The sequence below is a fragment of the Oxyura jamaicensis genome, chromosome 4 (genome assembly GCF_011077185.1).
Source record: "Oxyura jamaicensis isolate SHBP4307 breed ruddy duck chromosome 4, BPBGC_Ojam_1.0, whole genome shotgun sequence".
Lineage (NCBI taxonomy): Eukaryota > Metazoa > Chordata > Aves > Anseriformes > Anatidae > Oxyura > Oxyura jamaicensis.
Genome location: NC_048896.1, coordinates 20,060,586 through 20,086,522, shown reverse-complemented (window position 1 = coordinate 20,086,522; position 25,937 = coordinate 20,060,586). Strand labels below are relative to the sequence as shown.

The 25,937-nt window shown below is 40.1% G+C and overlaps 1 protein-coding gene across 5 annotated transcripts in view; it reads left to right on the top strand.

Annotated features, from left to right (window-relative positions):
* GRIA3 (glutamate ionotropic receptor AMPA type subunit 3) overlaps positions 1-25,937 on the top strand; it is a 149,540-nt gene that overhangs the window by 79,302 nt on the left and 44,301 nt on the right. For all 5 annotated transcript variants that reach the window (XR_004750109.1, XM_035323693.1, XM_035323694.1 and 2 more), the window contains exons 5-10: positions 10,338-10,391; positions 11,893-12,054; positions 15,785-15,952; positions 18,242-18,346; positions 19,629-19,736; positions 20,928-21,134. Coding sequence is in view for 4 of the 5 variants with exons in the window: in XM_035323693.1 (XP_035179584.1) it covers positions 10,338-10,391; positions 11,893-12,054; positions 15,785-15,952; positions 18,242-18,346; positions 19,629-19,736; positions 20,928-21,134 (804 nt within the window). In the remaining variant the exon portion in view is untranslated. The remainder of the gene's footprint in view (positions 1-10,337; positions 10,392-11,892; positions 12,055-15,784; positions 15,953-18,241; positions 18,347-19,628; positions 19,737-20,927; positions 21,135-25,937) is intronic.

The following is a 25,937-nucleotide window of genomic DNA, read 5'->3' as shown; positions in this document are numbered from 1 at the left end:
CTTATGGGCTGCCCAGAATATCAGAGTAGAGATAGCAACGCTACATATTCATTCTCGGCTTAGCAAAACCTCATGTCTCTTCTCAGAGGTGCTTGAGCAACAAGGGATATATTTCCACAGGGTCTTGACTAATGCATGAGACTTGCCCTTGACTAGGTGAAATGCAAAAGTTAAGTATTTCAGAATTTATCAGAAGCAGTATACAATATCAGAATACAGAATACAATAATCTTTCTCCGTGTATGTTTCCCATCAGCTAATATAAACTGCAGTTTCATTGGAAGATACATGTAGAGAAACAGCCTAGTTGCAGAATCCCAAATACAGTACCAAAATTATTGCCTTCAAAAAAGGTCATTTGAGCTTTGGGGGAAGTTGCTCAGAAAATTTACAGTAAGTCACCATTGTACTCTTCAAAAAATTTCAAGTGGGGTGTTGCTAAGAATATCAGAATTCCAGAGAAGACATCAAAAAGCATCACATGTGATCAAAAAGATGTTTGATGGCAAGAGTCCATTGAAAAACCTTAGACCCAGGTAACTGTCCAACATTACACCAAAAATATGTCAGATCAGAGAACATAGTTTAAACCCTTTCATGTCACAGTTGCTGACCTTCTGGTAGTGGCTAACCTGACAAGGATTATAGCCAAGAAAGATGGAGGAAGACAAAATATTGAACCAGCAGGACTAGAAGGTGCAACTGATGAGAAGAGTACCACTGCCTGGTTTGCCAGTGCTGAATTAAAGCAATTCTGGCATTCAAGACCAAAAGCTTATTGTGCTTCGACATTTCCTGTACATGTTTACTTTTGATTTGTTTCCTGTGAGACTTGAGGCCTCTGTGAAATCTCATGTGAGTTTTGAAATTAAGTTTTCACAGAGGCTTGAGAAAATACTGGAATCTGTGAAATTACCTTGGATGTAAGATCACTTCATTTTTTAATATCTTTCAAGACAGGATCTTTCTCAAAGAAAATGCTAGAACTATGGGTACAATTAAAATACAGACTCCTTCCTAAAATGATCTGTGTGTGGAAATCATGGCTACAGATTAACATATTTCATTGATTTACTTCCCTTATATATGACTCCAAAAATTCCCCCGGAACACAACTGGAATTTTACATTTTAATCTCACTCCAGAAGCCAAAGAATTCACTAATAAAAAATTCTGCAACACATAAATCTCATTGGGGAAGCTCTCCGTAGGAACAAATAGCTCCTCTTGAGAACCTCTTGGCAATATAAGGGGCAAAGGTCTGTTGATCATTTTGGCTATCCCTTTCATATGCTACAATTATTTATTTATTTATTTATTTATTTATGGTAGTTTTAAAAAGCCCTATATCTGATCTTGGATTTAGCAGAATATCTTTAAGTGGTGAATGATAGCTTAAGTTTTGATTGATTTTTGTGTGAAGGTCTTTGTACTGAAGGACATGACTTGTGAGGAGAGATGCAGTCCTGAGAGATACAACACTGTGCTCATCTGTCAACAGATGAAAACAAAGAGATTTTGATAGAAAGAAAAGGTTATTTCATGAATTTTATTTGGCTTAAAGAGTAAACAATTGTGATTACAAATGTCAGTTACTAGGGATCATGAAACTGCATCTCAGTGTCCTCCAGGGTCTGATGCTTTGCAGTATATGTCTTTTAATAATAACTATGCCATCAGATTCGTTAATCTGATAATATTGTTAAATCACACCAAGGAAAATGAATTTAGGGAAATCAGTACAGGACACAGAAAATTCACAAAAAACTTTTTCATCACACTGAAAGGAATTAGAAGAAAATATCACACCCTCAGAACCTATATTGCAGTTTGTAACATTTTGCTGAAATAATTTCTTATATACTCTTTTATGCATGACTTAAATGCATGCTCTACTATAGCAGTCTTCAATCAGCAAACATTATATTCGTTATGGGAAAAGAAAGTTTAGTTTTCTGGAGAGAGAAGGAAGTATAATACAGCTTCAGATGTCGCCTTTAATTACCCTCCAAGGACTAATCACAGAATCACAGAATTTTCTATGTTGGAAGAGACCTCAAGATCATCAAGTCCAATCTCTGACCTAACACTAACAGTCCCCACTAAACCATATCCCTAAGCTCTACATCTAAACGTCTTTTAAAGACCTCCAGGGATGGTGACTCCACCACTTCCCTGGGCAGCCCGTTCCAGTGTCTAACAACCCTTTCGGTAAAGGAGTTCTTCCTAAGATCCAACCTAAAACTCCCCTGGCGCAACTTTAGCCCATTCCCCCTCGTCCTGTCACCAGGCACGTGGGAGAACAGACCAACCCCCACCTCGCTACAGCCTCCCTTGAGGTACCTGTAGAGAGTGATAAGGTCACCCCTGAGCCTCCTATGCATGACCATCATCTACATGGGGATGGCCTAAAAGTAAAACTCCACTCTTGAAGTGACTAATCATCAAGGAGAAGGGCGACAGAGAGAAAGACACAGAAAAGAGCTAAAGAGGGGAAAACTTTATTAAAATGCTACAGAAGCATCTCAGGTCCTTGCTTCTACCATGCACATTTTTCTCCCTTCCATTAGGAGATTCCTGTCTTCTAGGAGATTATCTCCCATAAGAGATACATTGTGGTAAAGCTGAAATCTGTTTAGAGAAAGTTTTACAGACACATACTAATGATCTGTGCTATAGAGAAAGGTAGGATTATGTTTTTGAGGTGCAGTTAAAAATGTAAATAATGGCAACAGCGTGCAAGTAAAATTCTTAGATCTAGACACTGCACAAAAATACAAAACCCACCAATCCAGACTGTGTATGGATTTGTGACATTCCCTAAAGCCTCTGAAATGGTGGATAAATTAATCTCAACCATATATGTAGTTATTTTTATCTGCAATAAATAATATGTGTGTAGAATCTTCATCTTAATATTTAATACATTCTTCATTTAATATTTAACTCAAATTTAATATAGTACTTATTCTTCATATAAATGAAATAATTGTTTACTGCATATTTTACAGCATCACAATCCCTGGTGGCCAGATTCTCATACCATTAATATTAAGTGAAGAAATAAATCACCTTCACTGTTTTTGCACTATGGTTACTATTATGAGGTTCTGGCCCTTTGTATGAGAAGAGCCACTTTTACTGTAGGTGGAAATGGCTTTATTTCTGTGGGATTAAAGGCAAGATAAGTATTATCTGTTTGGCTGTGACAAGGCCACTACTAGCTGTGATCTTTTGCCACATTATTCTGGTTCCTCTGGAGCTTTGTATATTTGTGCTGGTGCTATTGGTTTGATATAAAGAGACAAAATCATAACACCAAAAAGGTGTCAACATACTATTTATTATGAATTTACTCAGGGAAGACCTCATCTTGTCTCATGCTTAGAACCCTCAAAGTGAACTTGCTTATTGTGCAGGAGCTTGCATATGAATGGGGAAAGGGGGGGTCTGGTGGGGGCGGGGGGGGGGCAGGCACTGCAAACTTACAGCAAAAATGGAGGTTAAAAGGGATCTTATTTTTACTTTGGCATCTGGTTAGATGGAGAAAATCCTTTTCACTTTTTAGAAGAGCTTCTATTTTCTATTCTATTTATTCTATTCCTCCTATTCCAGTCTGGAAAATTTACATGACAAGAGGTGACCTGTGCAAAGTAAACATAATGAGGAATGATTATGTATGGCTGTCAAATGCTGTTTCACCAGATCATTTGCCCACATGACAACACTGTAAGCAATAATGTTGGTACTAACAATGCACCCTTCTTAGATTATGAAATTGTGGTGGCTGCAAGCCCCATGGGCATCTCCCACACCACAGCGAGGGGCTGTGTGAGTGGGAAGGGGGCCAGGAGAGGATTCTGCATTCTCCAGCTGTAGGACTTCTTCAGTTTCTTCTTTTCTTGATCTACAGAAACAGAGCTGAGATGCAGTGCATTGCAGATGCCACTCAACATAAACTAAGCCATCCTTGGTAACATACTGATGAGAACTTTAGGGGACTTGAATTCAGCTTTTATTGAACTAATTGGACTGTGATGCTCCTTTCTTAAGTGGGTCTTGAAGACCAAATTAGCCAGTGCCACTGGTCCAATAGGGTGCTGCCACAACTTTTCAATCATTTAATCCAATATCAGGTAGGAGTTGCTCAGATCTGACATGAGCTTGCAGTAACTCCATCCTCGGAAGTGCAATGGTACTATCAATAGGGATACGAGCTAGAGAACACCTGACCTGATCACCAGGAGAGCAGACAGTGCTCCATGACAATTTAGGCTTGCCAGGCAGTTGTTGCCATGCTTGACATAGCAAGGGCCTGTTATCCATGCTGTTCCCACAAAGAGCAATCAACACTGATAACTGATCCTGATGATTCTGTTGAAATTTTTTTAGACCTGTGTCCATTTTTCTATTTTGCTTGTTTGCTGCTGAAAAGCAAGCATCATGCCATCATTGCTGGCATTTGCACACTGCTTTGAAGGCAAAGGTGTCACAACTGTATTTTGAAAGCAAGTCCTAGTGGAACATTACTGCTCATGTGGAGGTAGCTAAGTTCTCCTGTCTTCAGAAACTTACATGTATGCTTAAAAATGAGAAGACATGCAAACGTGCTTGAAGTTAATCGTGGCCTTTTTGCAAAATTGGGACCCAAATTAATGTATGAATAATCTCAACAAAGATGACGAAATCCTTTTTTACTCTGAGCTTTTAGGAAATCTCATTTTTCTTGCTGCCTTTTTAAAACCTAGGAAAAAAGTGTTCTAGACTTAAACTGCCTCATTGTTCTCAGATATGTTAGAAATGGAAAAACACAATGCAGCAGGTCAGATCTCTTCCTGTCATTCCATTTAAGTGGCATGTTTCTGCAACTTGTCAGGAGTGAAAAGCACAGAAAAAATCTTTAGACCTTCTTTGTGGCAATACTGCCTGTCAACATCAGTATTTTATGTTATGGGACAATCTAATAGACTCATAAAATATCAGCGTTTCGAGCTGTAGAGCAGGTAGTCTGTACTTTTGTGATCTAATTTCTTTTCTTTCTGCTTTCATTTGTAAATAAAGGATGATAAATAGCTTTGATTAAAAAGACTAAACTGACCAGATGGCAATGGATTAAAATGAAGGGCAGATGAGCTCCAAACAGGTATTAATTGGACATGGTAGTTTTCCTTTCACTGCTGCCAAAATCGTAATAGCCACTTCTCTACATAAAAATGCAAGCATATCCTCTTAGCTTGTACTTTTCAATGACTCTTTTCAAAATCAAAGCCCACAGAGATGTGACTGCAGTTGCATTTCTAGACCTTTTCTGATTTGTCATATTTTAGTGTAGAATTCCAAAGATATCTCCTTCCTCACCTCTGTGTTTACTGGTGAGATTTGCCTTCAGGAATCCCAGGTCCCAGTGGCAAAGTTTGGAGCAAAGAAAACACCTCGGTAGAGGTAGAGAAGTATCAAGTTAGGGAATATTTGGGCTTGATAAGTGGAGATAAAGGTGGCTGAAAACTGACTGAATTGCTGGGCTTTGTGATCAGCAATACTAAATCCAGCTGGAGGCTAGTTACTAGTGGAGTACCCCAAGGGTACTAGGGCCAGTACTGCTTAAACTCTCTGTTAATGATCCAAGTGATAGGACAGAGTATACTCTCAGCAAGTTTGCAGATCATACAAAACTGGGAGGAGTGTTTGAAGAATAACCCAGTACACACTGGGTAGAGCCTTCCTGGCTGGGAAGCAGCTCTGCAGAAAAGCGTCTAGAGATTATGTCAGACAAGTTGGACACTGCAAGGGTAGTCAGACACTGAAACAAGTTGCCCAAAGGGGTTGTGGAATCTCTGTCTTCAGGGATATTCAAAATGTAGCACAGTCATGAGCAGCCTGCTCCAGCTGCCCTGCTGTGAGCAAGGGTGTCAGAATAGACATTCTCCAGAGGCCCTTGCCAACCTCAGCTGTTCTGTGATTTCCTACATCCATAAGTGAAAAAATACCTTCCCCATCCCTGAATCAAAGACAAACCAATGATACTTTAAAAGACAAAATATGCCTGCTCACCCGAATCACCCAAATGAGGGTGGAAAGGCCTTGCAGAGGGATCTGGATAGGTTGGAGAGCTGGGCAATCACCAACCGTATGAAGTTCAATAAGAGCAAGTGCTGGGTCCTGCACCTGGGACGGGGAAACCCTGGCTGCACGTACAGACTGGGCGATGAGACGCTGGAGAGCAGCCTAGAAGAGAGGGATCTGGGGGTCGTGGTAGACAGCAAGTTGAATATGAGCCAGCAGTGTGCCCTGGCAGCCAGGAGGGCCAACCGTGTCCTGGGGTGCATCAAGCACGGCATCGCTAGTAGGTCAAGGGAGGTGATTGTCCCGCTCTACGCTGCGCTGGTGCGGCCTCACCTCGAGTACTGTGTGCAGTTCTGGGCACCACAGTATAAAAAGGACATGAAACTGTTGGAGAGTGTCCAGAGGAGGGCTACGAAGATGGTGATAGGCCTGGAGGGGAAGACGTACGAAGAACGGCTGAGGTCACTGGGCCTGTTCAGCCTGGAGAAGAGGAGGCTGAGAGGAGACCTCATCACAGTCTACAATTTCCTCGTAAGGGGGTGTCGAGAGACAGGAGACCTTTTCTCCATTAACACCAGTGACAGGACCCGCGGGAACGGGGTTAAGCTGAGGCAGGGGAAATTTAGGCTTGACATCAGGAGGGGGTTCTTCACAGAGAGGGTGGTTGCACACTGGAACAGGCTCCCCAGGGAAGTTGTCACTGCACCGAGCCTGTCTGAATTTAAGAAGAGATTGGACTGTGCACTTAGTCACATGGTCTGAACTTTTGGGTAGACCTGTGCGGTGTCAAGAGTTGGACTTGATGATCCTTAAGGGTCCCTTCCAACTCAGGATATTCTATGATTCTATGATTCTATGCTCTGCTCCACCTGCCAAGCTTGCATTATTCTTTAATTGCTCCTTTTCTTTTGAGTCCATTGACTCTTTTCTTCTTTCAACCTATTCTTTCCTTGCCTCTGTTCTGTTAGTTCTGTTCACCTTCATGCTCTGTATTTTTACCATCCCAGTTCCTCATCAAGTCTTTGGAGGACTATTCCAGCACAACCCTGGGGTCTCTGTTACTACCATTTTAAACAACTTCTGCGCCTTGATCTTCATCTAAGATCTTGCCAGTCTCCTCGTCTTAAGAATTTGTCTTACACTCATATTGTTCCCTTCACCCTTAACCCCAACATTTAATTTTCATGGCCAAAAAAAAAGCACATTCTTGTTGTAGACCACAAAATAGCTGTAGTTGTAATTTGAGTAGGGAATAAGTCATATTTTGCTTCCATCTCACTATTATTTCTCTCGGACATGTGTGTAGCCTTTGGACTACATCGTGAGGGAATCATCGCTATTACTTTAGAACTGTGACGGTGCTCATACCAATTTAACATTAGGTGGTTCAGCTAATCTCTATAATGCTATCTTCAAAAAAACATACAAAAAAATTTAAAGCTAAGGGGAAAAAAAATGTAGTTGCCTATTTGTTATCATGATGACTGATATGGTGAAAACCAAGTTGTCTTTATGCTTTCATTCAAAAAAATTGCTTCACCAGGGAAATGAAAACTAAAATTGGCGATGCTGATTTAATTTCTCAAATCTGGCATATTGTTCCGTACTTCCAGTAAGCCTGGTGCTGGCCAGCAGTTTATGCCTTCTATTTTAAAATTAGATACATTTTAATTATGTTCCCTCTGGATTTTCTTAATTGATTGGAAACATCCAAAGAGTTAATTAAAAATGCAAACTTTTTTTACTCTATATCAAATCTGACATTATGATCTTTTTATCTACAAGACGAGAATTATGTGTGATGAGAAGTCTGAATTATTCATTATAGTTTCCAGTCTTTTTTTTTTCCTCTTCCTTTGTTCAGAATAAAATCTTATAAGCCTTTCTTTCAGTCAAGGTGAAAGCAATATTAAGTCTCTGAAGTGAAACTTACCAAAGACATGTAGCTCTGTGAAATCCTTGTCCTGTAATCCTGGCTTTCTATTCACCACTACTATTCAATATCCCACTTTCTATATAAGCTTCACAATATATAAGCAGTTGATGAGATTTATTTGTTATACTCCTGTTTTCCTTCCTCATAAAAAAATCTTTATCCATCCCCACGCTCCCATAGGAGTAACCCTGATGGCTGTGATTATTTCTGCTAGGCTCACTAATCTAGCAGCTCCCTGCAAGATGCTGGGCAGTTGCTAGAGGGTGGAAAGTGAGGGGGGAGGAGAGTCATCCTCGCTAAGATTTAGGGTAGCATGTGTAGTGAATTTTAAAAGCATTGTTAAGATCCAGTTAAATAATTATGAACTAATGTGGTTGATTGTGTGAATACAAACTCTAGCAGGTCATTTCTGAAAGATGCTTTTTGAATTAAAGCTTGACTGTAGTATGTTGGACCTCTCTAAGGGACTAAACAGTCAGAATTATTTCTGGCCATTTTGGAGACATGATAACAGAAGAGATGGAAGTTGAGTCAGATCTATGCTAATGAGTCCTACATTTCCTATTTGCAGTATTTCTCCAGATGCCTGTAGCAGCTCAATATATGTTTTCCTTGCAGCCTCTGACTTCATCTGTCATGGTATTTTCTCTCAAATAAATGCATTTCTGGATAGAAATGTAAAAGCTTTTGTATTTTTTATTAAGGTTAAAATGGCAAAGAATGCTGTTGTTGTTAAGCTCTTTGTCTTTAACCTTTTAAAAGTAAATTGCTGCCTTAAAGGTGAAATTTAAACAGACAGTTCAGTATGCAAATAGCGCACACACCAGACGATCTAAAGGAAGACTGCACATTACCATAGAAAACAAATGTGAGTGTAGGAAAGCAGATGCTTTCTACCAACATCCAGTGTATATCCAGTTCTCAAGAGGACCTGAACAGCAATTTATTTTCAGGCTGCTGGAAGTATGTAAATTTCTACAGAATTAAATGTGAATTTGAAAGAGATGGCATCTATTAAGGACAAGCCAACCCAAAGAGACAATTGGGAACTTAATAGTTTAATCAAGAACTTTAAGGGGCTCATCAATATATCTAAAGTAAATGACTCAAATGTCATCTGATTTTAGTAAAGACTTCAGCGGTCTATTAAAAAGCATTGCCTGATCACTTGACCTGCTCTTAGTGATACAGTCATGGTGTATGGTCAGAATTATGTTTGCTATTTATAACTTTTAGCAGTTTACCCCAGCAAAGTCTGAGTAAGTTGAATTCTGTCCTGACACACACATAATCACCACAATTATTAATTAAATTCTTGCTGCTGTACATTATTCCAGCAGCTGTGGTACTGGATGGATGTTACTGAGATTATAACCTGAAGAACGGAATAGTGCTAAGTGCAGTGGCATAATCTTGTACTAAGGGTATTGCTGGTGAGCTGACAGCCAGCTGCAGGAACATGGGGAGTGTATTTTTGTCTCCTTTCTGCAAAAGCACAGTGGTGACATGAGCACACAGGATGGCAGAATTCCATCTTCCCACTCACCCCCTTTATCTTTAGAGAGTCTGTCTGCTCAGTTCATCCTACTGCTTTTTGTCTCTTCGTGATTCCATTTAATGGCTCCATTTGTACACAGACATGGCCTAGTGGGGTCAGGGAGGGCAAATGTTAGTTCAGTGGGCTGTGCAGGATCATATTTAGTACAAATTTTGAATAAACATGTAAGGTCAAATGCATCAATTTACACTGAAAATGACAAGTTTTCAGGCTGTCAAAAGGTAATGAAGGTCACTGCCTATAGTTTTAAGAATTTAACATTAAGCATTGATACATGGCAAGGCTTGGCCAGGGCTCTCCTGGCAGGGAGCCCCCAGGACAAGTTGTGCTTTCAGAGCCCTGCTGTGCTGGTACAGTTTAATAAACACTGGACTGTCTCACCTACCTTTCACATACTCCACAAACAAGGAACATAAAAAAGAGTCTACTAAGTGGGTAGATGTAGTGCTGCCTCATTTCAGAGCAGAAATAACTGAAATGATAATGAACATGAGAACAGTCAGCAGGAAGGCACTATGATGACAAAGGTGAGATTGCCAGGTCATCTCTGCAAGAGGGGTCATCTCAGCCTTGAGAGTTACTCTCTTTTGTACAGTGCCCATGTGTTTTAAAAAACACAAATGACTACATCATGTCTCTAAAGTCACAGGTCTGTAATATTCATGCTACCCCTTGACTGGGCATAGAAGAATGCAAAAATGTTCATTCTCTGGCTTATTTTCCACTAGTTGAGAATCATCCTCATACACTAAATCACATGTAACTTCTTTCTTCACACAGGTTGTAATCCTTGGCAAACATTCTCGAGGCTATCACTACATGTTAGCTAACCTGGTAAGAATTTTTCTTCATTACAAATGTAGTTGAGGTTGAGAGGGTAATATATTCTGTTCTGGTTGTGTCAACTTTAATCAGCAAAAGAGGAAATGCATGAATGAGTTCTTGGATTTTGAGAAATGGCTTCAGTAAATACTGGAACCTGTATGTTATAATTACTTGTACTCAATTATGGTCTTTGTTTTATCTAAGCAGCTCATATCCTCCACTAATTTTAAAATAATAATTTAATTATATGTTTTCCACTAATTTGTGTCTTCATAAATACGGCACTTGGTAATTGTAGTCTTCTTTACAACATTTGAAATTTAGGCACTCCAGGAAAAATAATTGTAAAATATGTATGTATAATATAAGTGTTGAAAAGCTGCAAATGAAAGCAATAATTCCATCAAGTAAAATGGCCGGACGATTTATCCATTCTTTTGTATTACAGAGTGTAGGGTGGTGACAGTGTATGTACTCACCTTCCAGGGCACATTTTTATTTGTACCAGAACTTCTGGCATTGAATCTGAAATTTACTTTCAAGGATGTTTATAATGTCTTTGAAACAGCATCTGCTAAATTTCCTTAGAATAAGTATTATATTATAATCTATCCTTGCAGAAAGACTAATTTTTTGATCTCTGTGTCTATGGTGAGTAGAAAAATACTTTTCGAAAAATCACACACTGACGTTAGCAATCCCACTTAGTAGAATATTCTCTATATTCACGTTTTAGTGTGATTAAAACAGAGAAGACTAATTTTTAAATCCCCTTATTTAGTATAAGTACTGTACAACTTTAAAATGTGTAATTTTGCATTACAAGAAGCAGTCATGATCCCACTGAGTAGGCTGTAGAGTGTGCATAGAAATACAGAGGTTCTTATTCTGGGTTGCCTTTTAGTATGTGTAAGCACTGACGTTGAGATAAACATGAGTGCAATCAAGTCACGCTAATCAAAAAGACACCGATTTACTGCCACAGGTATAAATAACAACAGAGTGGGAGAGAATCACCACCATTATGTTTGAAAGTGAAATGCTAAGCGATGTTGTGACTGACAGCTGCTTGCCAAGGAGGTGCGTGCTTTGCCTCCCCAGAACATTACATATGTTCAGTGGTTTTCTGCTCCCACCATTGAATCTTTGCCGTACAAAGCTCTTGGACAGGTTTTCACCATGATGAGGAGAAAAGTGGAAGTAGCACTTCAAGTTCCCCAGTGCTTTCTTTCTGACCAGTGAATATTATATGCCACACTGCCACACCACAACAGGGAAGTTTCCCATCGCAAAGGTCTGAACAAGAAGACATTTTAAAATTCTGTCCTATGCCACTATCACAATCACATGTGCTGTAATGATAGCAATTGTCTCCTTGGTAGAATATTTTCAGCTAACAAGAAATAAATTCATCTAATTATTTTGTGTTAAGTTTTTAGCAGGTAAAACTGAACTAAAGAAAAGACGCTTTGGATGACATGATTCCTGTTTACTACATGTGTCCTCCCAGGGTTTCACAGACATTGTGCTGGAGAGAGTAATGCACGGAGGTGCCAATGTTACTGGATTTCAGATAGTTAATAATGAAAACCCAATGGTTCAACAGTTTCTACAACGCTGGGTGAGGCTCGATGAAAGGGAATTCCCAGAAGCCAAAAATTCACCATTAAAGGTATTTATTTTACTTGGACAAGATTAAATGAAATGCTTTTAATAATTATTTAGGGTTTTTTAACCCCAGGTGTGTGTATGTGTGTGATACAGATCCTTGACTGGAATATGTTGCAATGTTCACTGCACTTCCAGAAGTGAGAATGAGGCAAAAGTTGTCAGCTGGACACAAGTGCCCACCGCATGTGAGCAAAAAGTAAAAGGCTTGATCTTGCAAATCCTATCATTTTGCAGTGGGGATAAAAACTTATAACTTGAACATCTTGAGCCAGTCTTGGGGTGCAGGTGTGGGTAATTAGGTTAGTTTTTCAATGCAAACTGTGGGCTGCTGGCCAATTTTAATGCTAACAGAAAATTTCTTGTGAAAAATTAAGTATCTCTGGATTCACTGAAGGGCCTCTGCTGCCCGCTAGTCACTGCTGACTGTTGCCCTCATAATCTAAACATGTGTTTTCACCACTGTCCTTTACTGAAATGCTCTGGTTGTAAGAGCATTTAACCAATGACATTTTCCAATGCAACCAGTAATATTTTCCAAATTTCAGTCCCAAGATCACTGAAACTGTCCTAGATTGGATGAACAAAATGTTATTATTATTAGGAGACTTGTAACATGTTAATATATCCCGCAGATTTGTTCTTCCTCAGCATGTATATGGTAAAGGGGGTATGCTATTCACTGTCCAATCAAGGAGTGCATCAGGGATGCTCTGGTCAATATTTCAAGTCATAAAAACTTTTAGGATCACTGCATATTATTAATATTCCTATTACATCCTTTCCTCCTCTTATTCTTTTGATTAGACCTGTTCTTTTGCACCAATACAAATAGTTGAATAAAACCAGGGACTGGTGGGGGATAAGAGGACCTCAGACTACTGGTGGGTTTTCAGCAGAAAGCTTGTACAGCTGGTAGCACCAGCTTCTTGGAAGAAGTAAACCAGGGAGAACAAGCTGAGAGAGAATTGAAAAAGGGAAAAAAAGTGTCACTATGAAAAAGGGTTAAAATCCCTCTTTTTAGTTCATAAATAAGAAATTTATAAAAGGAATTCCAATATAAGGAATTGATGAGTGGTGTGTGGTAATAGTCTTCCAGTAAATCACTACCATAAGCTAAACAATGCTAGAGACTGTTCTCCAATCCTGCCACCAAGAAACATGGTGAGGCTATGCCCAAGCTGTTAAACTGGTCTAGCTATACTCAAGCTGTTAAAATGTTTTAGCACCTATAAAGACTACCTGTCGGCGAGTCCTGTCACATGCATGGGAAGCAGTGGGGTGCAGGCTGGGCTGGCCCAAACCACTTCAGGATGATTCTGGTCACAACCGTGGTCAGTTGAGTTCAACTGCCCTCACCCAAGTCTTGGCAGGGTTCAATTCTCTAATGTAGTCATAACTCAAATGTCTGCCAAGATGGGGACAGGAAGCAGTCAGCTGAATTTGCAATCAAGATTATTTGTAACAAGCACAGAAAAAAAAAAAATGGTGTTAAGCACAGTAAAATGTGCCATGGGAGGTAAATGGCGGTGAGTTTAAAAATCGACAGATTTAACAAACATGTCAGGGATAGTCTATTCTGAGTGGTCCTGTTTCAGAAGTATTGGACTGGATACTTCACTGCAGTCTTTTCCATTCTGGAGGTACATGTGATTTCGTTGGGGAAGGCAAGTTATATTAATCCCACACCATCCCATATCCATGCTGGCATTTCAGAGAAAGCTCAGAAAGGCAAACAGAGGCCCATAAAACTCAGTGTATTGTTCCCTGTTGATTAGGGGCTAGTCCTGCTTTCTAAAGCTGCCTAACAGTGAGGCAGAAGCAAAGATAAGTGTTGTACTAATCTTTAAAGCTCTGAAATATATAAAGTTAACCTGGGAAGATTTTGTTCCACTTGAAAGCAATTTACCTCAAGGGAAAAATTATTCTCTATCCTTAAAAAATAATCTTAAATATATGGTACAAACACAGAGATTACATTACCTTTCCACAAATGTACCACTCATTATAGAAATGTGCACAGTATTTGTCAATCAGACAAAAAGCATACTTAAAAATTGATGTACAATATTTTTGATTAGGAAATAAAATTGCCTAGAGATTAAAGCCCTGATGTTTAATTTATTCTGTATTTTATCAGTCTCTCTCTTTTTTCTCTTTGCATGCTCATGCATTTATAAGTAGAATTCAAATAAAGTAGAAAATTAGATAGCTCTCTTGGCATGACTTGGAAGGGACTGCATTAAGGTTACTGACAGTTGACGCAGTCTGCTGAAAAAAATTATCACCGTGTAAGTTTTATGTAGTCCTAGGTTGGACAGCTATTACAAGTGTTTTTTTTTGTTGTTGTTGTTGTTTTTTAAGACAAGAACAAATAGCTGTTAAAATCACTGTCTGATTCCATATTGTTGTGTGGGATGTGACATATAGTCTTTGATAACTTATTAAAGAGGAGAGGGTGAGCATTGCAAGGCCAGTACCATGAGAAGAGGTAAAGGTAGGCAGAGTCAACAGAATGCCTGTACTAGGTACAGTCAGAGCAAGAACACACTGCACATGCTGAGTAAGGGTTTATAAACTGTTGTCATTTAAAACTCTGTATGAAAGGCTCCTGTAAAGCCTTCGTAATACTACCTTTGTGCTCCTTTTTATCAGATCTTCTTGTCTTGGTCTACACACGCAGGTATGCCTTGTTCTGTTCAGATTTCTTGAAGTTTGGTATCAAACTGAAGATCTTGCAATAAGATGATACACATTTTTAAGAAATTCAGACCACTACCCATGCCTACAGGACAGAACTAACTGCCTCAGAATTTAGGAAGTCTTATCCACAAAGAGAGTGGCTGAGTACGTAGATAGGCAGAAGGGCAGGCACACCAGTACACACAGCCCTTCCACTCATCTTTTATTTCCCCTCTTCATTCTCATAGAAAGATGTGGGGAAAAAAAAAAAAAAAAAAAACTCTATGATATTTTGTAGGTGCTATTAAATTTATAGCATTAGGAGATGTCACCAGATACATATGTCAAGCAATGGATGAAGTTGACAGCAGCACAGCAGCATGAACAGATTGTAAAGGAGTCTTGGGGTTTTGATGAAGACTTGTTGCTACACAAAGCTTATCACCTTCCTCAGATTTACAGTGTGAGAGAAGTCAGATAGGCAATTACCAAGGAAATGTAATGCCTAACATGTATTTTGTGATTACTTTCTTGTATATCCGTCTACTAAAAAAAGTTATTTGATCTATTTCCAGCCACAGTTGCTACCTAATCAGGATTGTGGTCCAAACAGAAATGATTTATGTTACCTTCGATTCAAAACTGTCTTGGCAATCTTGTTAAAAAAAAAAAAAAAAGTTTTCCAAGCAAATAACAAATATGAGCTCTTTTTTGCTATTAGTAGCAGCAGAGGCCAGCACGGGATTGCAGATTTTTGTAGTGACCTCATTTAGATGAGCAAGCTTCCACTTAAACTTCGTGCAGCTGTAAACTGGTTTTGTTATTTTGATGTTGTGTACTATGCAAAACGAAAATATTTTTAATTTGTTATTTGAGCTAAGTGGAATGGTTTAACAATGTAAAGCATCTGTGGCAAGACAGAGTGCAAGCAAAAGGGCTTGTATGCACAGTTCTTCTAAGAGCATTTTAACTAGAGAAGGACTAGACCTGAGAAATCTAGGATGATTCTAAGATTGCAGTTTATCACCATGTTTTATTTGCATCAATTTTAGTATACGTCTGCACTGACCCATGATGCAGTCCTAGTCATAGCAGAGGCTTTCCGTTACCTGCGAAGGCAGCGTGTTGATGTCTCCAGGAGAGGTAGTGCCGGAGACTGCCTTGCTAACCCTGCAGTACCATGGAGCCAAGGAATTGATATAGAAAGAGCGCTGAAAATGGTAAGGGCAAACATACTGTGGGTATGGGATATATTCACTAATGTAGCCCACACATGTAGAGATGTTTATTAAGTTCAACCTTCACAGTAGTTAAAGAATTTGTACCATCTGTTTGAACTTTATGGCAAGCGAGACATTGAAAAGCGTCTTGAAAAGTGCTGCATTTTCCCACCAAAGATAGAAATAAATTAAATTTGAAGTCAAAAGGTGTCAAATGCACAGTGCTCATGTCTCAATACGCACCAGGATGAACCTGACCTAACAAGCTCTGCTGAGACATACAGTCACTGTTGTACTAAGGTAGCCAGACAGCTTCCAGCAAATGCCAAAAGCAGGCACAGCAACTCCAATCTGGCTGCAAATTATATGTCAGCTACCTGACAAATGCATTTACTCAGTCCACAGATGATAAAACCTTTTTAGGGACAGATTTGGCTTTCAAAGTCCCTTGCACTTCTTCAGGTTTTTGGAGATGGGAATAACTTACATATTCCTCCAGACTCTTTAAATCATGAACTTTTTTACAAAGGGTTCAGATCCACTTACTAATAAATATATATATATACACTACTACACTACTTAAATATCATTCTTAATTTGTCTCACTGGATGATTTGGGGTCCAAGGAATTTTCACTGTTTTATGGAGTCCATCCCTATCCATCATAACAAATTTGATTGCACCATCTCTTAACCATAATTAGCGGATCAGTAACCAGCCCTGAACGTCTCCAGGGACCATGATTTCAGAGTTTCCCTTTGACCAATTTTCCATTAGTCATTCTGTAGCTTCTACAGCATTTTGCTAAATATTAATGATAATTTACCCCTACTGCAGTTTCAGATTGTTACCCCTTTGCCTAAGATGACAGCTTGTCAGTGTTGATAAGTGATAAATGGAAATATCTTACCCTTTCATATAGGGAAATAAGAAAGATTTTTTTCTTTGAAACAAAGTATTTCATACTTCCCCTTAAAATGATTCATGTGAGTAGGTAATGATAATGACTTACCATCTATATACCCATCCATCCAGATTGAGACCAAAGCTCCATAAGCAATAGAGACAATTGTCTGTGTTCATTCAGAGAATGATGCTACTGGGCAGGTTTCTAGAGCAGTGGGCACCTCCGATGTTTTGGAAATTCACCCCTGAACAGCTGCAAAATCCTAAAAAACTGGTAGAATGCTTGAAAAAAGGGTGTCATGACTCTGGCAGTTCCAAAGTGACACAACTCACTGTAGCGTGCTGGGGCCAGGCCTATGCCTATCGAGCTGCAATTGATGCTACTGTCAACCTAGTGACAGACCCTGTGGCCACTCCAAGTCCTGTGACAGGCCCAACGGCCACACCAACCCCTACAATGGACACTGCAGCTGCTCCAGCTCCTGCAGCCGCTCCAGCTGCTGTGGCTGGGCCAGAGAAATGAGCTGTAGCAGTGCAAGTGTCCCTGCAGAGGGTGTTCCAACCCCCATGGCAGACCCTGTGGCTGAGTCAGAGAAACGATCTCTAGCAGTGCAAGTTGCCCCAGGTTGGGTGCCAAAAGGACTGTTGTGGTTTAACCCAGCCGACAGCTAAACACCACACAGCCGTTCGCTCACCTTCCCCCCCTCCCTCTCTGGGATGGGGGAGAGAAACGGGAAAGTGAAGCCTGTGAGTTGAGATAAATACAGTTTATTAAGATAGGAAATAATAATAATAATAATAATAGTGTGTACAAAATAAGTGATGCACAATGCAATTGCTCACCACCCACTGACCGATGCCCAGCCCATCCCCGTGCAGCCGCATCAATTCCTTTCTCCTATGCTGGGCCTGATCTTAAAAATAAAGCACTTCCCAGAATAAGCAACAATATGAGATTCTTGTCTGTATCACAAATCACTCTGTGCCATACTGTGAGGGGTTTAATGGCATTGAATTGTTGCAGGTGCATCACTGATACTCCACGAACCCAGTGTGACTAAGCATTGCAGAATCAGTCTTTCTTACATTTAACATACATGCAGGGCTAATTTCACTTACACTTAAATGCAGCTCACTCTGCAGTAGTGAGTCACCAGCTGAGTATAACTAACAAAGAATATGTACAGCTGAAACTGAGAGAATTGAGTCTTTTTTATTACAACGAATACGACTGGTTGTGTCAGAACTGCTACAAGTCTCTCATATAGGTAAAAATTGTGCTAGAGCTAGTGAGTTCTTGTAAAATTTAACGGGGGAAAAAAATAGAGTGATTCTGTTATTAAAGTGTTTTGTTGTTTGTTTTTTTCTGTTTATTGCCTTAAGGTGCAGGTTCAAGGAATGACAGGGAACATCCAGTTCGACACCTATGGGCGGAGAACAAATTACACAATTGATGTGTATGAAATGAAGGCTGCTGGATCAAGGAAGGTGAGTTTCATGATATGCATTTAAATTCCATACCTTCAGAAATATTTATTCCAACAAACTAATGGAACTCAAAAATACTATGCAGCCTCTGTAAAAACAGGACCCAGAGGAATCCCTACCTTCTTTCTGTCCTCCAGGAACCTTGTTCTATTTTGTTCCTGAACCAAATCACTCATCCCGCTTAATATCTTCATAGATTTCCATTTCAACTTCCAGCTCCACTTCTTCCATTAGAAGCCACGTGGAGCTTTTCCACTGCTGAACATGCTACCTGTTGTCATGTCCCTGTGCTCAGCCCAATCTCCTAAACTCCTCTCCATCTTTCCCTTCCTCTCCATAACAGGTGTCAGAGCAATTAGAGAAGGTGGAGTAAGTGTATTTTAGAAACCTTCTGAAATTAATAGAAAATAATTTGAGTTTTAATTAGGATTTTCACTACTTGTTCTTGTCTCCTAAATAAAGTATAGATCCTAAGTGGCATGATTGGCTAGGTCCCTGTTACAAAAGCAATTTAGGGCAAATTTTCAAAAATAATTAGGTAGGCAAGCTCTCAGGAGTATCAAGAGATGAGTCTGAGTATATGAGACAGATAAGTTCTGATGATAGACACCTGATGTCTACATATACCTAACCTGTTTAGTCACCAGTGAGACTCCTTAAACAATTCTGCACATACATGATAACAAAATACCACCGGACATGGCCCAGCCATTCAGCAAGGTTTACAGTGCAGACATAAGTGTTACTGCTGTATTGTGCAGAAATATAAAAACCAGTGTAATAGCATAGCAATGTAGCCACAGCACTATGAAGGTCAGCACAAGCCAGATGACAGTCACCTCATACTCACCAAGGGTTTTGTAACCCACCTCAAAGATTAAGCTACTGTGCCTGCATTGCTAGCAGCAGCTGTGCATCTACCCGCAAGTTAGTTCAGACACATCTACAGGTACTGTATGCACTGTCTGAACTGCAGCAGAATATAGATAAACATTTCAAAATCAAATAATTTTACTCAAAGTGCTATGGAGTTTATTTTCTTGTCTATAGTTAATCCTTATGCTGTGGAGAGGAATTTATTTACAGGCACCATAACAATGTGAATGTAGATAGTGAGAATTTAATATGTAGTTTCACTTAGATTCAGCTCGTATTTATTAAAGTTCATGTAGCCCTGCATAAATGTTACAAAATCATATATTTTGACAGTTTTTGTTATAAATTAATGCACCAGAGTCCTTGTAAAAATATGTAATAAGATTAACAATTGCCCTTTTTATAGGCTGGTTATTGGAATGAATATGAAAGATTTGTGCCAGCATTAGATCAGCTGCCCTCTAATGACACTTCATCTGTGGAGAACAGAACTATAGTAGTCACTACCATCTTGGTAAGTTTCATGTTCTTAGTGTGTTTGTGTTTAGGAAATAAGAGGCAGGGCTCCTGAGATGTGTTAGACACCTTGCCAGGAGGCAAATGTTGAATGCTAAATGACTTCAAGTGACTGAAAAGTTTGGTGTCTTCAAGATAGGTGCTTAGGGCTTGATGGTGTAAGCTTCTATGAGTATCAGTGACTTTACTCACGGGAGTCCCACTGAGCTCAGCAGTGTACTTCCCTGCTTCTCAGACACTTGAACTCAGTCAAATGCCTCACATAAGTGAAGTTGTGCATGTACGTAAATGATTATTGCAGGGTCTGGTCTTCCTGCTCTAGGGTCACATCTTGCACCCCTCACTCAGGTACAGCTTCTGTAAACTCAAACCCTGTGGACTGAGGAAGGGTGGCACAAGCAAGCCTGTAGAGAACTGGAAATGCTCTAGCACTGGGAGTAAAGCTGTCTATACCCATGCACTTCCAAAGGAGTAATGCTCTTTCTGTCTCTCGTAAACAGGAGCACCTCTGTCAGTCCCAGTGCCTCTACCAAATGTGTTCTGTGCAGCATTATTTGTGACTTTTACGCCTGTTACGATTCTTCTAAGCATGAGCCAATTTTATGCTATTTCCTGAAGCACTGTATTTTGTACTCCTGTGAATTTAGTGAGATATAATCAGCATTTCATCCAGAATTTTCCAAGAAGGCTAAGGGAATTTAGTGACAAAAATCACTGCCAAGGATTTTAGCCTAGCTTACCTTAGGCTGCTTTGAAAATATTCCCATCAGTGCCCCATTCTAGGCCATGGGGGACTTAGCAAATTATTTTGATGCTGCAGATGTTGGGTATGTCAGTTCTTTAAACACTAAAAACTGAATTATTACTGCAGTGATGCTAATCGACTATCTAATAATGTAACAATTAGGCCTAATCTTACAGACAATAATGTAACTGTTAAAGTTGAATAGTCCTGTTGTCTTCAATGGGTCCATAGTAGGAATAAAATCTATAGTAAGTGTGACTGTAGGACCATGCCAAGGATTTTCAACCTGCAAAAGTCTGTCTTCCTGATCTCTGTACCAAAGTAGAGAAATATTGTAAATACTTGCCAGTTATATGAAATAAGGATAAAAACAGCTTTCATTTTGTGTGTTTTAAAGCTGTATTTTACATTCATAGACTTTTGATCTTTACTTTTGTTTCAAAGGAATCACCATATGTAATGTATAAGAAAAACCATGAACAACTAGAAGGGAATGAGAGATATGAAGGATATTGTGTAGATTTAGCTTCTGAAATAGCAAAACATGTTGGAATAAAATACAAACTGTCAATTGTTGGAGATGGGAAATATGGAGCTAGGGATCCTGAGACTAAGATATGGAATGGCATGGTGGGTGAACTGGTCTATGGGGTAAGTTTTTCTTAACTTTCATTTTCATGTTCTTTATTATAAAAAGTTATGCTCAAAGTTAATAAACTGCAAAATAAAGGTCATCTGTTTGAATCCCACATTTAAAATTCTAGATATTTCTTTGTAATGCTATTTTTAAAGCACAGTTTTCTAACCATTTCTTTGTAGGAAAGTGTCACATTTTGTCACTGTTCTCCAAATCAGAATCCAAAAAATGCTGAGAAGTAGCATTGGGCAAATTTCAAATTCCTTATCTACAGCAGATTTTCCAGTTTGCCCTTCACGTGCTGTTTTTTTTGTTTTTTTATTTTTTTATTTGTGACGTCTCCTTTTTCTCTCTCAGTCCTGTAAGTGATGAGGGCTGCCCCTGCTATTAAAGGTCTGATCCTACGATGCTGAGCCTCACTGGATCACTAATGTCAGATTGTGTTTGATTAAAGGCTCAGTTAGCCCCATGCTTGCTTTTCAGGATAGGAAGCAATGCAGGCCTGACATCACCCACAACTTTTTATCTTTAAACCCTGGATTTATCTTTGAAAATGAACTGTCAGACAAAAAAAAAAAAAAAAAAAAAAAAAAAAGGGAAAAAAAAAAAAAAGAAAAAAAAGTCTAAATCATTACATTCCTGTTTATATTTCTTTATCAGGTGTACATTGCTTTCTTTAGTAAGAATAAAAACAGCAAAAGCAGTCTGGAACTGCCATTTTAGAAACTTCTTTGGAAATGCAAATTTTGGACTGCTAATACAATAAACCAGGTGGAAGGTGGAGAAAGTCGTCTTTGCAGAAAAGACTTTACAAGCTGATATGTCATCTTTGCTTTTTCTTTCCCCCAAAATGCTAAGGAGGTGACTTGTGATTCCACCCAATCTTTACGGTTTATTTTTAACAAGCTTTCCTTTATTAAAAATATCTGAGCAGAAGTGATGTCTCCATTGCCTCCTTTTGTTCCCTTGCTGAGTGTAGTTTCTAAAAGTCACCTCAAAATTCCTCTGTGATAATATCATATCATCATCTCTTGCAAAATATGTGGTGACATAGCCCTTTTCAAATCAGTCTTTTTTAAAAGTAGTTACTGGATTTTCAAAAAGTTTTTTTTTCTCTGGAGCAGTCAGTCCTAATCCCTTGTTATATACTTCGTAGCCTATTCAACTTCAAAAGATTTTATACAAGCAACAATGGTTTTGTGGTGTTGTACTAAGGGGAGGGGGGGAAATCTCCCAATGAAAGTAAACAGGGTCTGGAACCCTGGGTTGTATCTTCACTTTCCTTTTGCATTGAGGTTTCACATTATGCAAATCTTTTGAACATCCACTGCCTCAGTTCTGTGATTTGGGAAAAGTGTTACCTCTCTTAGAGAAGACAAGTATGTTGAGAACTTCTGAAGGGAAGGTTTAGTTTAGTTTTGAGCACAATTGCATTGCAATGAATACGTAATTCCTCAGTTTTCCAGTGTGTGGTTCAAGAAATATCAAGTGTATTAGTTGTAATTGGGTCCTTTTGATATATTTGCAAGTGACAAGCAATGAAACAGTATATTCACTTAAAAGAAAAGTCAAATGATACACCAAAAATAAAATAAAATAAAATAAAATAAAAGTTAGCAAAGAAAATCTGAAATTACTACTAGAAGCCAGGGTGCAGGGACCATCTATGCCAGAGAAGGAAAGGTACGGTACAGGCCACTGCCTCCATGATGTGAGCCAAGTAGGATTAAGCTGTGCAGCTGCTGAATGATGCAGGATCCATCTGTATTAAGGGCTCACAGACCTGAGCCATGTTTCTATTTCAGCCCAGCCTATGCTTGGATAAGCAGGCTGGCAGCAGCTGCCTTTTCCACAGCCATTTGGGATGAGCTTCACTCAGGAATCTCTGCCTCTATAGCATCAGATTGAGCCCAAGCCACTTCTCGACCCAGCCCCACTTGTGACCTTTCCACACCAGCAAAGTACAACCTCACGGGCACCATCCTCCTTAAAACACCCCTGACATTGACATTTTCCCCGCAAAAAGGTCTGTTCTTTTGTATCCTGGCCCAGAGTTTTCATCTGTGTTTTCTGATTAATGAAAAATTGAGGAACGTTTCCCTCCCTGGCCCCCAACAGCTCCCCTCTGCACACTGTGAGCTTGGTTACCCAGCCTCTTAACTGTAGGCTCAATTATTCAAAGGTCAGATGTGTCCCTCGAGGCTTGTCTGGAGGCCCAGGTTAATGCTTGCAGCTTGGCACTGCTGAGCTAGCTCCCCATCCTACTGAGCTGCGCAGAGATCCACCTGGCTTTCTGTAAGCAGGGAAACAGCCCCTGAACTCAGCACAGAGCTCCCCAGCCCTTTTTCCAGCCCTGTTTCCCAACACCATGGCCTCTTTCTCCAGCTGTTGAGAGGGGGCTATGTACACAACTCACAAGGATGTGCACAAAGCCCTTTGGAGATGAAAAATGCTCTAGAAGTGCTAATTATTTGGAACAAGTGCTTCATTTACGTGCTGACTTTTCTTTATCTCTCAGGGGCTCAAAACTCTATTAGGGAACTAAAACTATACATTTCCCCTAATGCCCCTGTGAGCCTTGCCTGCAAAATGACTGTCATATTTGGCTCCTCCGGATTCCATTTCGGGAAGACAAGAGGGAGATTAGATTTAAATGCCTTTATTAGCATGTGTGGAAGACAGACGTGGGGGAATAAAAGGGGCCTGATTGGTTTTGGTACCAGTTTTCCAGCAACTGAACCAAGCTGTGGCAGCAAACACAATCTTCTAGACTGCATTTGTCTCAAGTGTTTCCTACATTAAATGCAGCATATTCCTGGCCTAACGGGCTTGTAACCACTGCCTGGTGCTGCTGGGAAGTTTTACCAATCCTTTTTTAATGCCGTGCCCTTTTTTGCATAGCCACATGCATGCAACACTTCTCTAAAACTGCTTTTAGCAGTCACAGGAAGTGAATGGCATGGCATTTTAGTGCCAATACCCTCATTAACTGTAACTAACATTTAGTGTGTGCCAGTTCTTTTCTACTGTCACTCTTGCTTTCTGTAGGATGCTGTGCAGCCTGGTCCTTGCAGCCTCTGGACACTGCAAAAACTAAGAGAAATTTCAAACTCCGAGAAATTTCTAAAACACAGTGGAAACTTTTAACAGTAACAAAGCAAGTAGTTAGAGCTTTTTTTCTGCGCATTTCTATTTAGAAGAGTATTTTTCATTCGTAACTGAGACTTAGAAATATCAGAATAAGTTTACCAAACACTTATGTTTCCAGATCAGTAATTTCTTTCATTTTAGACATTCCTGGTGAAAAGTGGTTCCTCGTTGCAGTCATCACCAAGATCATGCTTCTGCATAACCAGGGTGCCACTTTTTCTCACTGCTGTGCAAGCCTAAAACTTGACTTACGCATGAGCCATGTTATTAATAAATAAATTGATTTATGCTCCTTCTAATATCCTGAGATGAAATAGGGAAGCTAGCCCATACCGATGCATCTCGGTGCAGCTCGCACAAGGACTGGGGACTGATCAGAAAGCCACCTGCCTTCTGTGTAATTAAAGCAGTTAAACTCTCCGCAGTTTGCACGAGTGAATCACTATTTAAACCTCAGCAGCATGGCAAGCCCTCCCCTCCCGTGATCCACCCGCTAACGACCTGCCTGCCGCCAGCACTGAGGAGCAGGCAGAGGCGTGTGCAGGGCTTTGTGCCTGCCGCTGCTGAGCTCCAGACAATGGGCTGCTTTCCTCTGCAGGGTAAGCCTCTTTCTACAAGCTTTTATTGCTTCTTCCCCTCTCAAACTATGCTGCTGCTCTTACTTCAGTGTGCAGACAGGGAAAGTCTTCCCTCCACAGTCCTGATGCTTTTCACATCGCTGAGGCTAATTGGCAGTAGGTTTAACACGTATCTTAATTGTAACTACAAGTGCTCTGGGAGTGGAAAGAGCAGACAGACCTTATAGCCTTTAAAACTCTCCTCAGGTACAAAAAGGCCTTTACAAAAACCTCAGAATATGTAAAACATTGTGAAGGAATGAAGTAGGGGTGTAAAGGGAAGGCAGTCCCCCAGCTGCGTGCAGCCTCCACAGTTGGTCAGAGCGAGGCCATCTACACATCTCCTTGCCCTGAACGGGCTGACCAGCCACCACAGCCCTCAAAGCAGAAGCAAAAAGTCTATGTGGACAGCTTTTGAGTAGTAGCTGAGAGGAAGACTAATTCCACTCCTCAGAAACATTCCCTCATGCTCTCAGTCGATGGCAGCATTCCCTGCACAGCAGGTAGGAGAAGCCCTCCACCCACCCCTTGCCGCTGGTTCAGGCAGTAGCAAAGGCCAGGTACAAACAATGAAAGGCACTAGGAGGTATCACACCAGTGGCGCTACCAGGCTTTAGCCACCGTGCACCCTGAGCGGGAGGTATGAGATGAAAAAGCAGACGTGTGCTGCTTTTCTCCATTTGCCAAAAACAACAGTAGTATCTTGGAACAAACTGTGGGCATCCTTTGGACAAGGAAGGTACTTAACAGCAGATGAGGCCAACTGCAGTTTTAATACCATAATCATTTTTTCTGTTACCCAGCTAATACACAGTAATACTTCAATGTGGCTTGTTGCTGCTCCAATTTCACCTGTTGTTTCTAAATAAGTGTTAAAAGCACAGGACCCTCATGACCTGGCCCCTCAACACACCCTGATATCCCTGGGTATAGTGGACTCCATTCTCAAGGTAGCTTTCACCAGCAGGCACTGCAAGTGATGTATTGCTCTGTCTGACACCCCGTCCTGGCACCTGAAGACCTCAGAGTTCCCATATGAGTCCTACACTG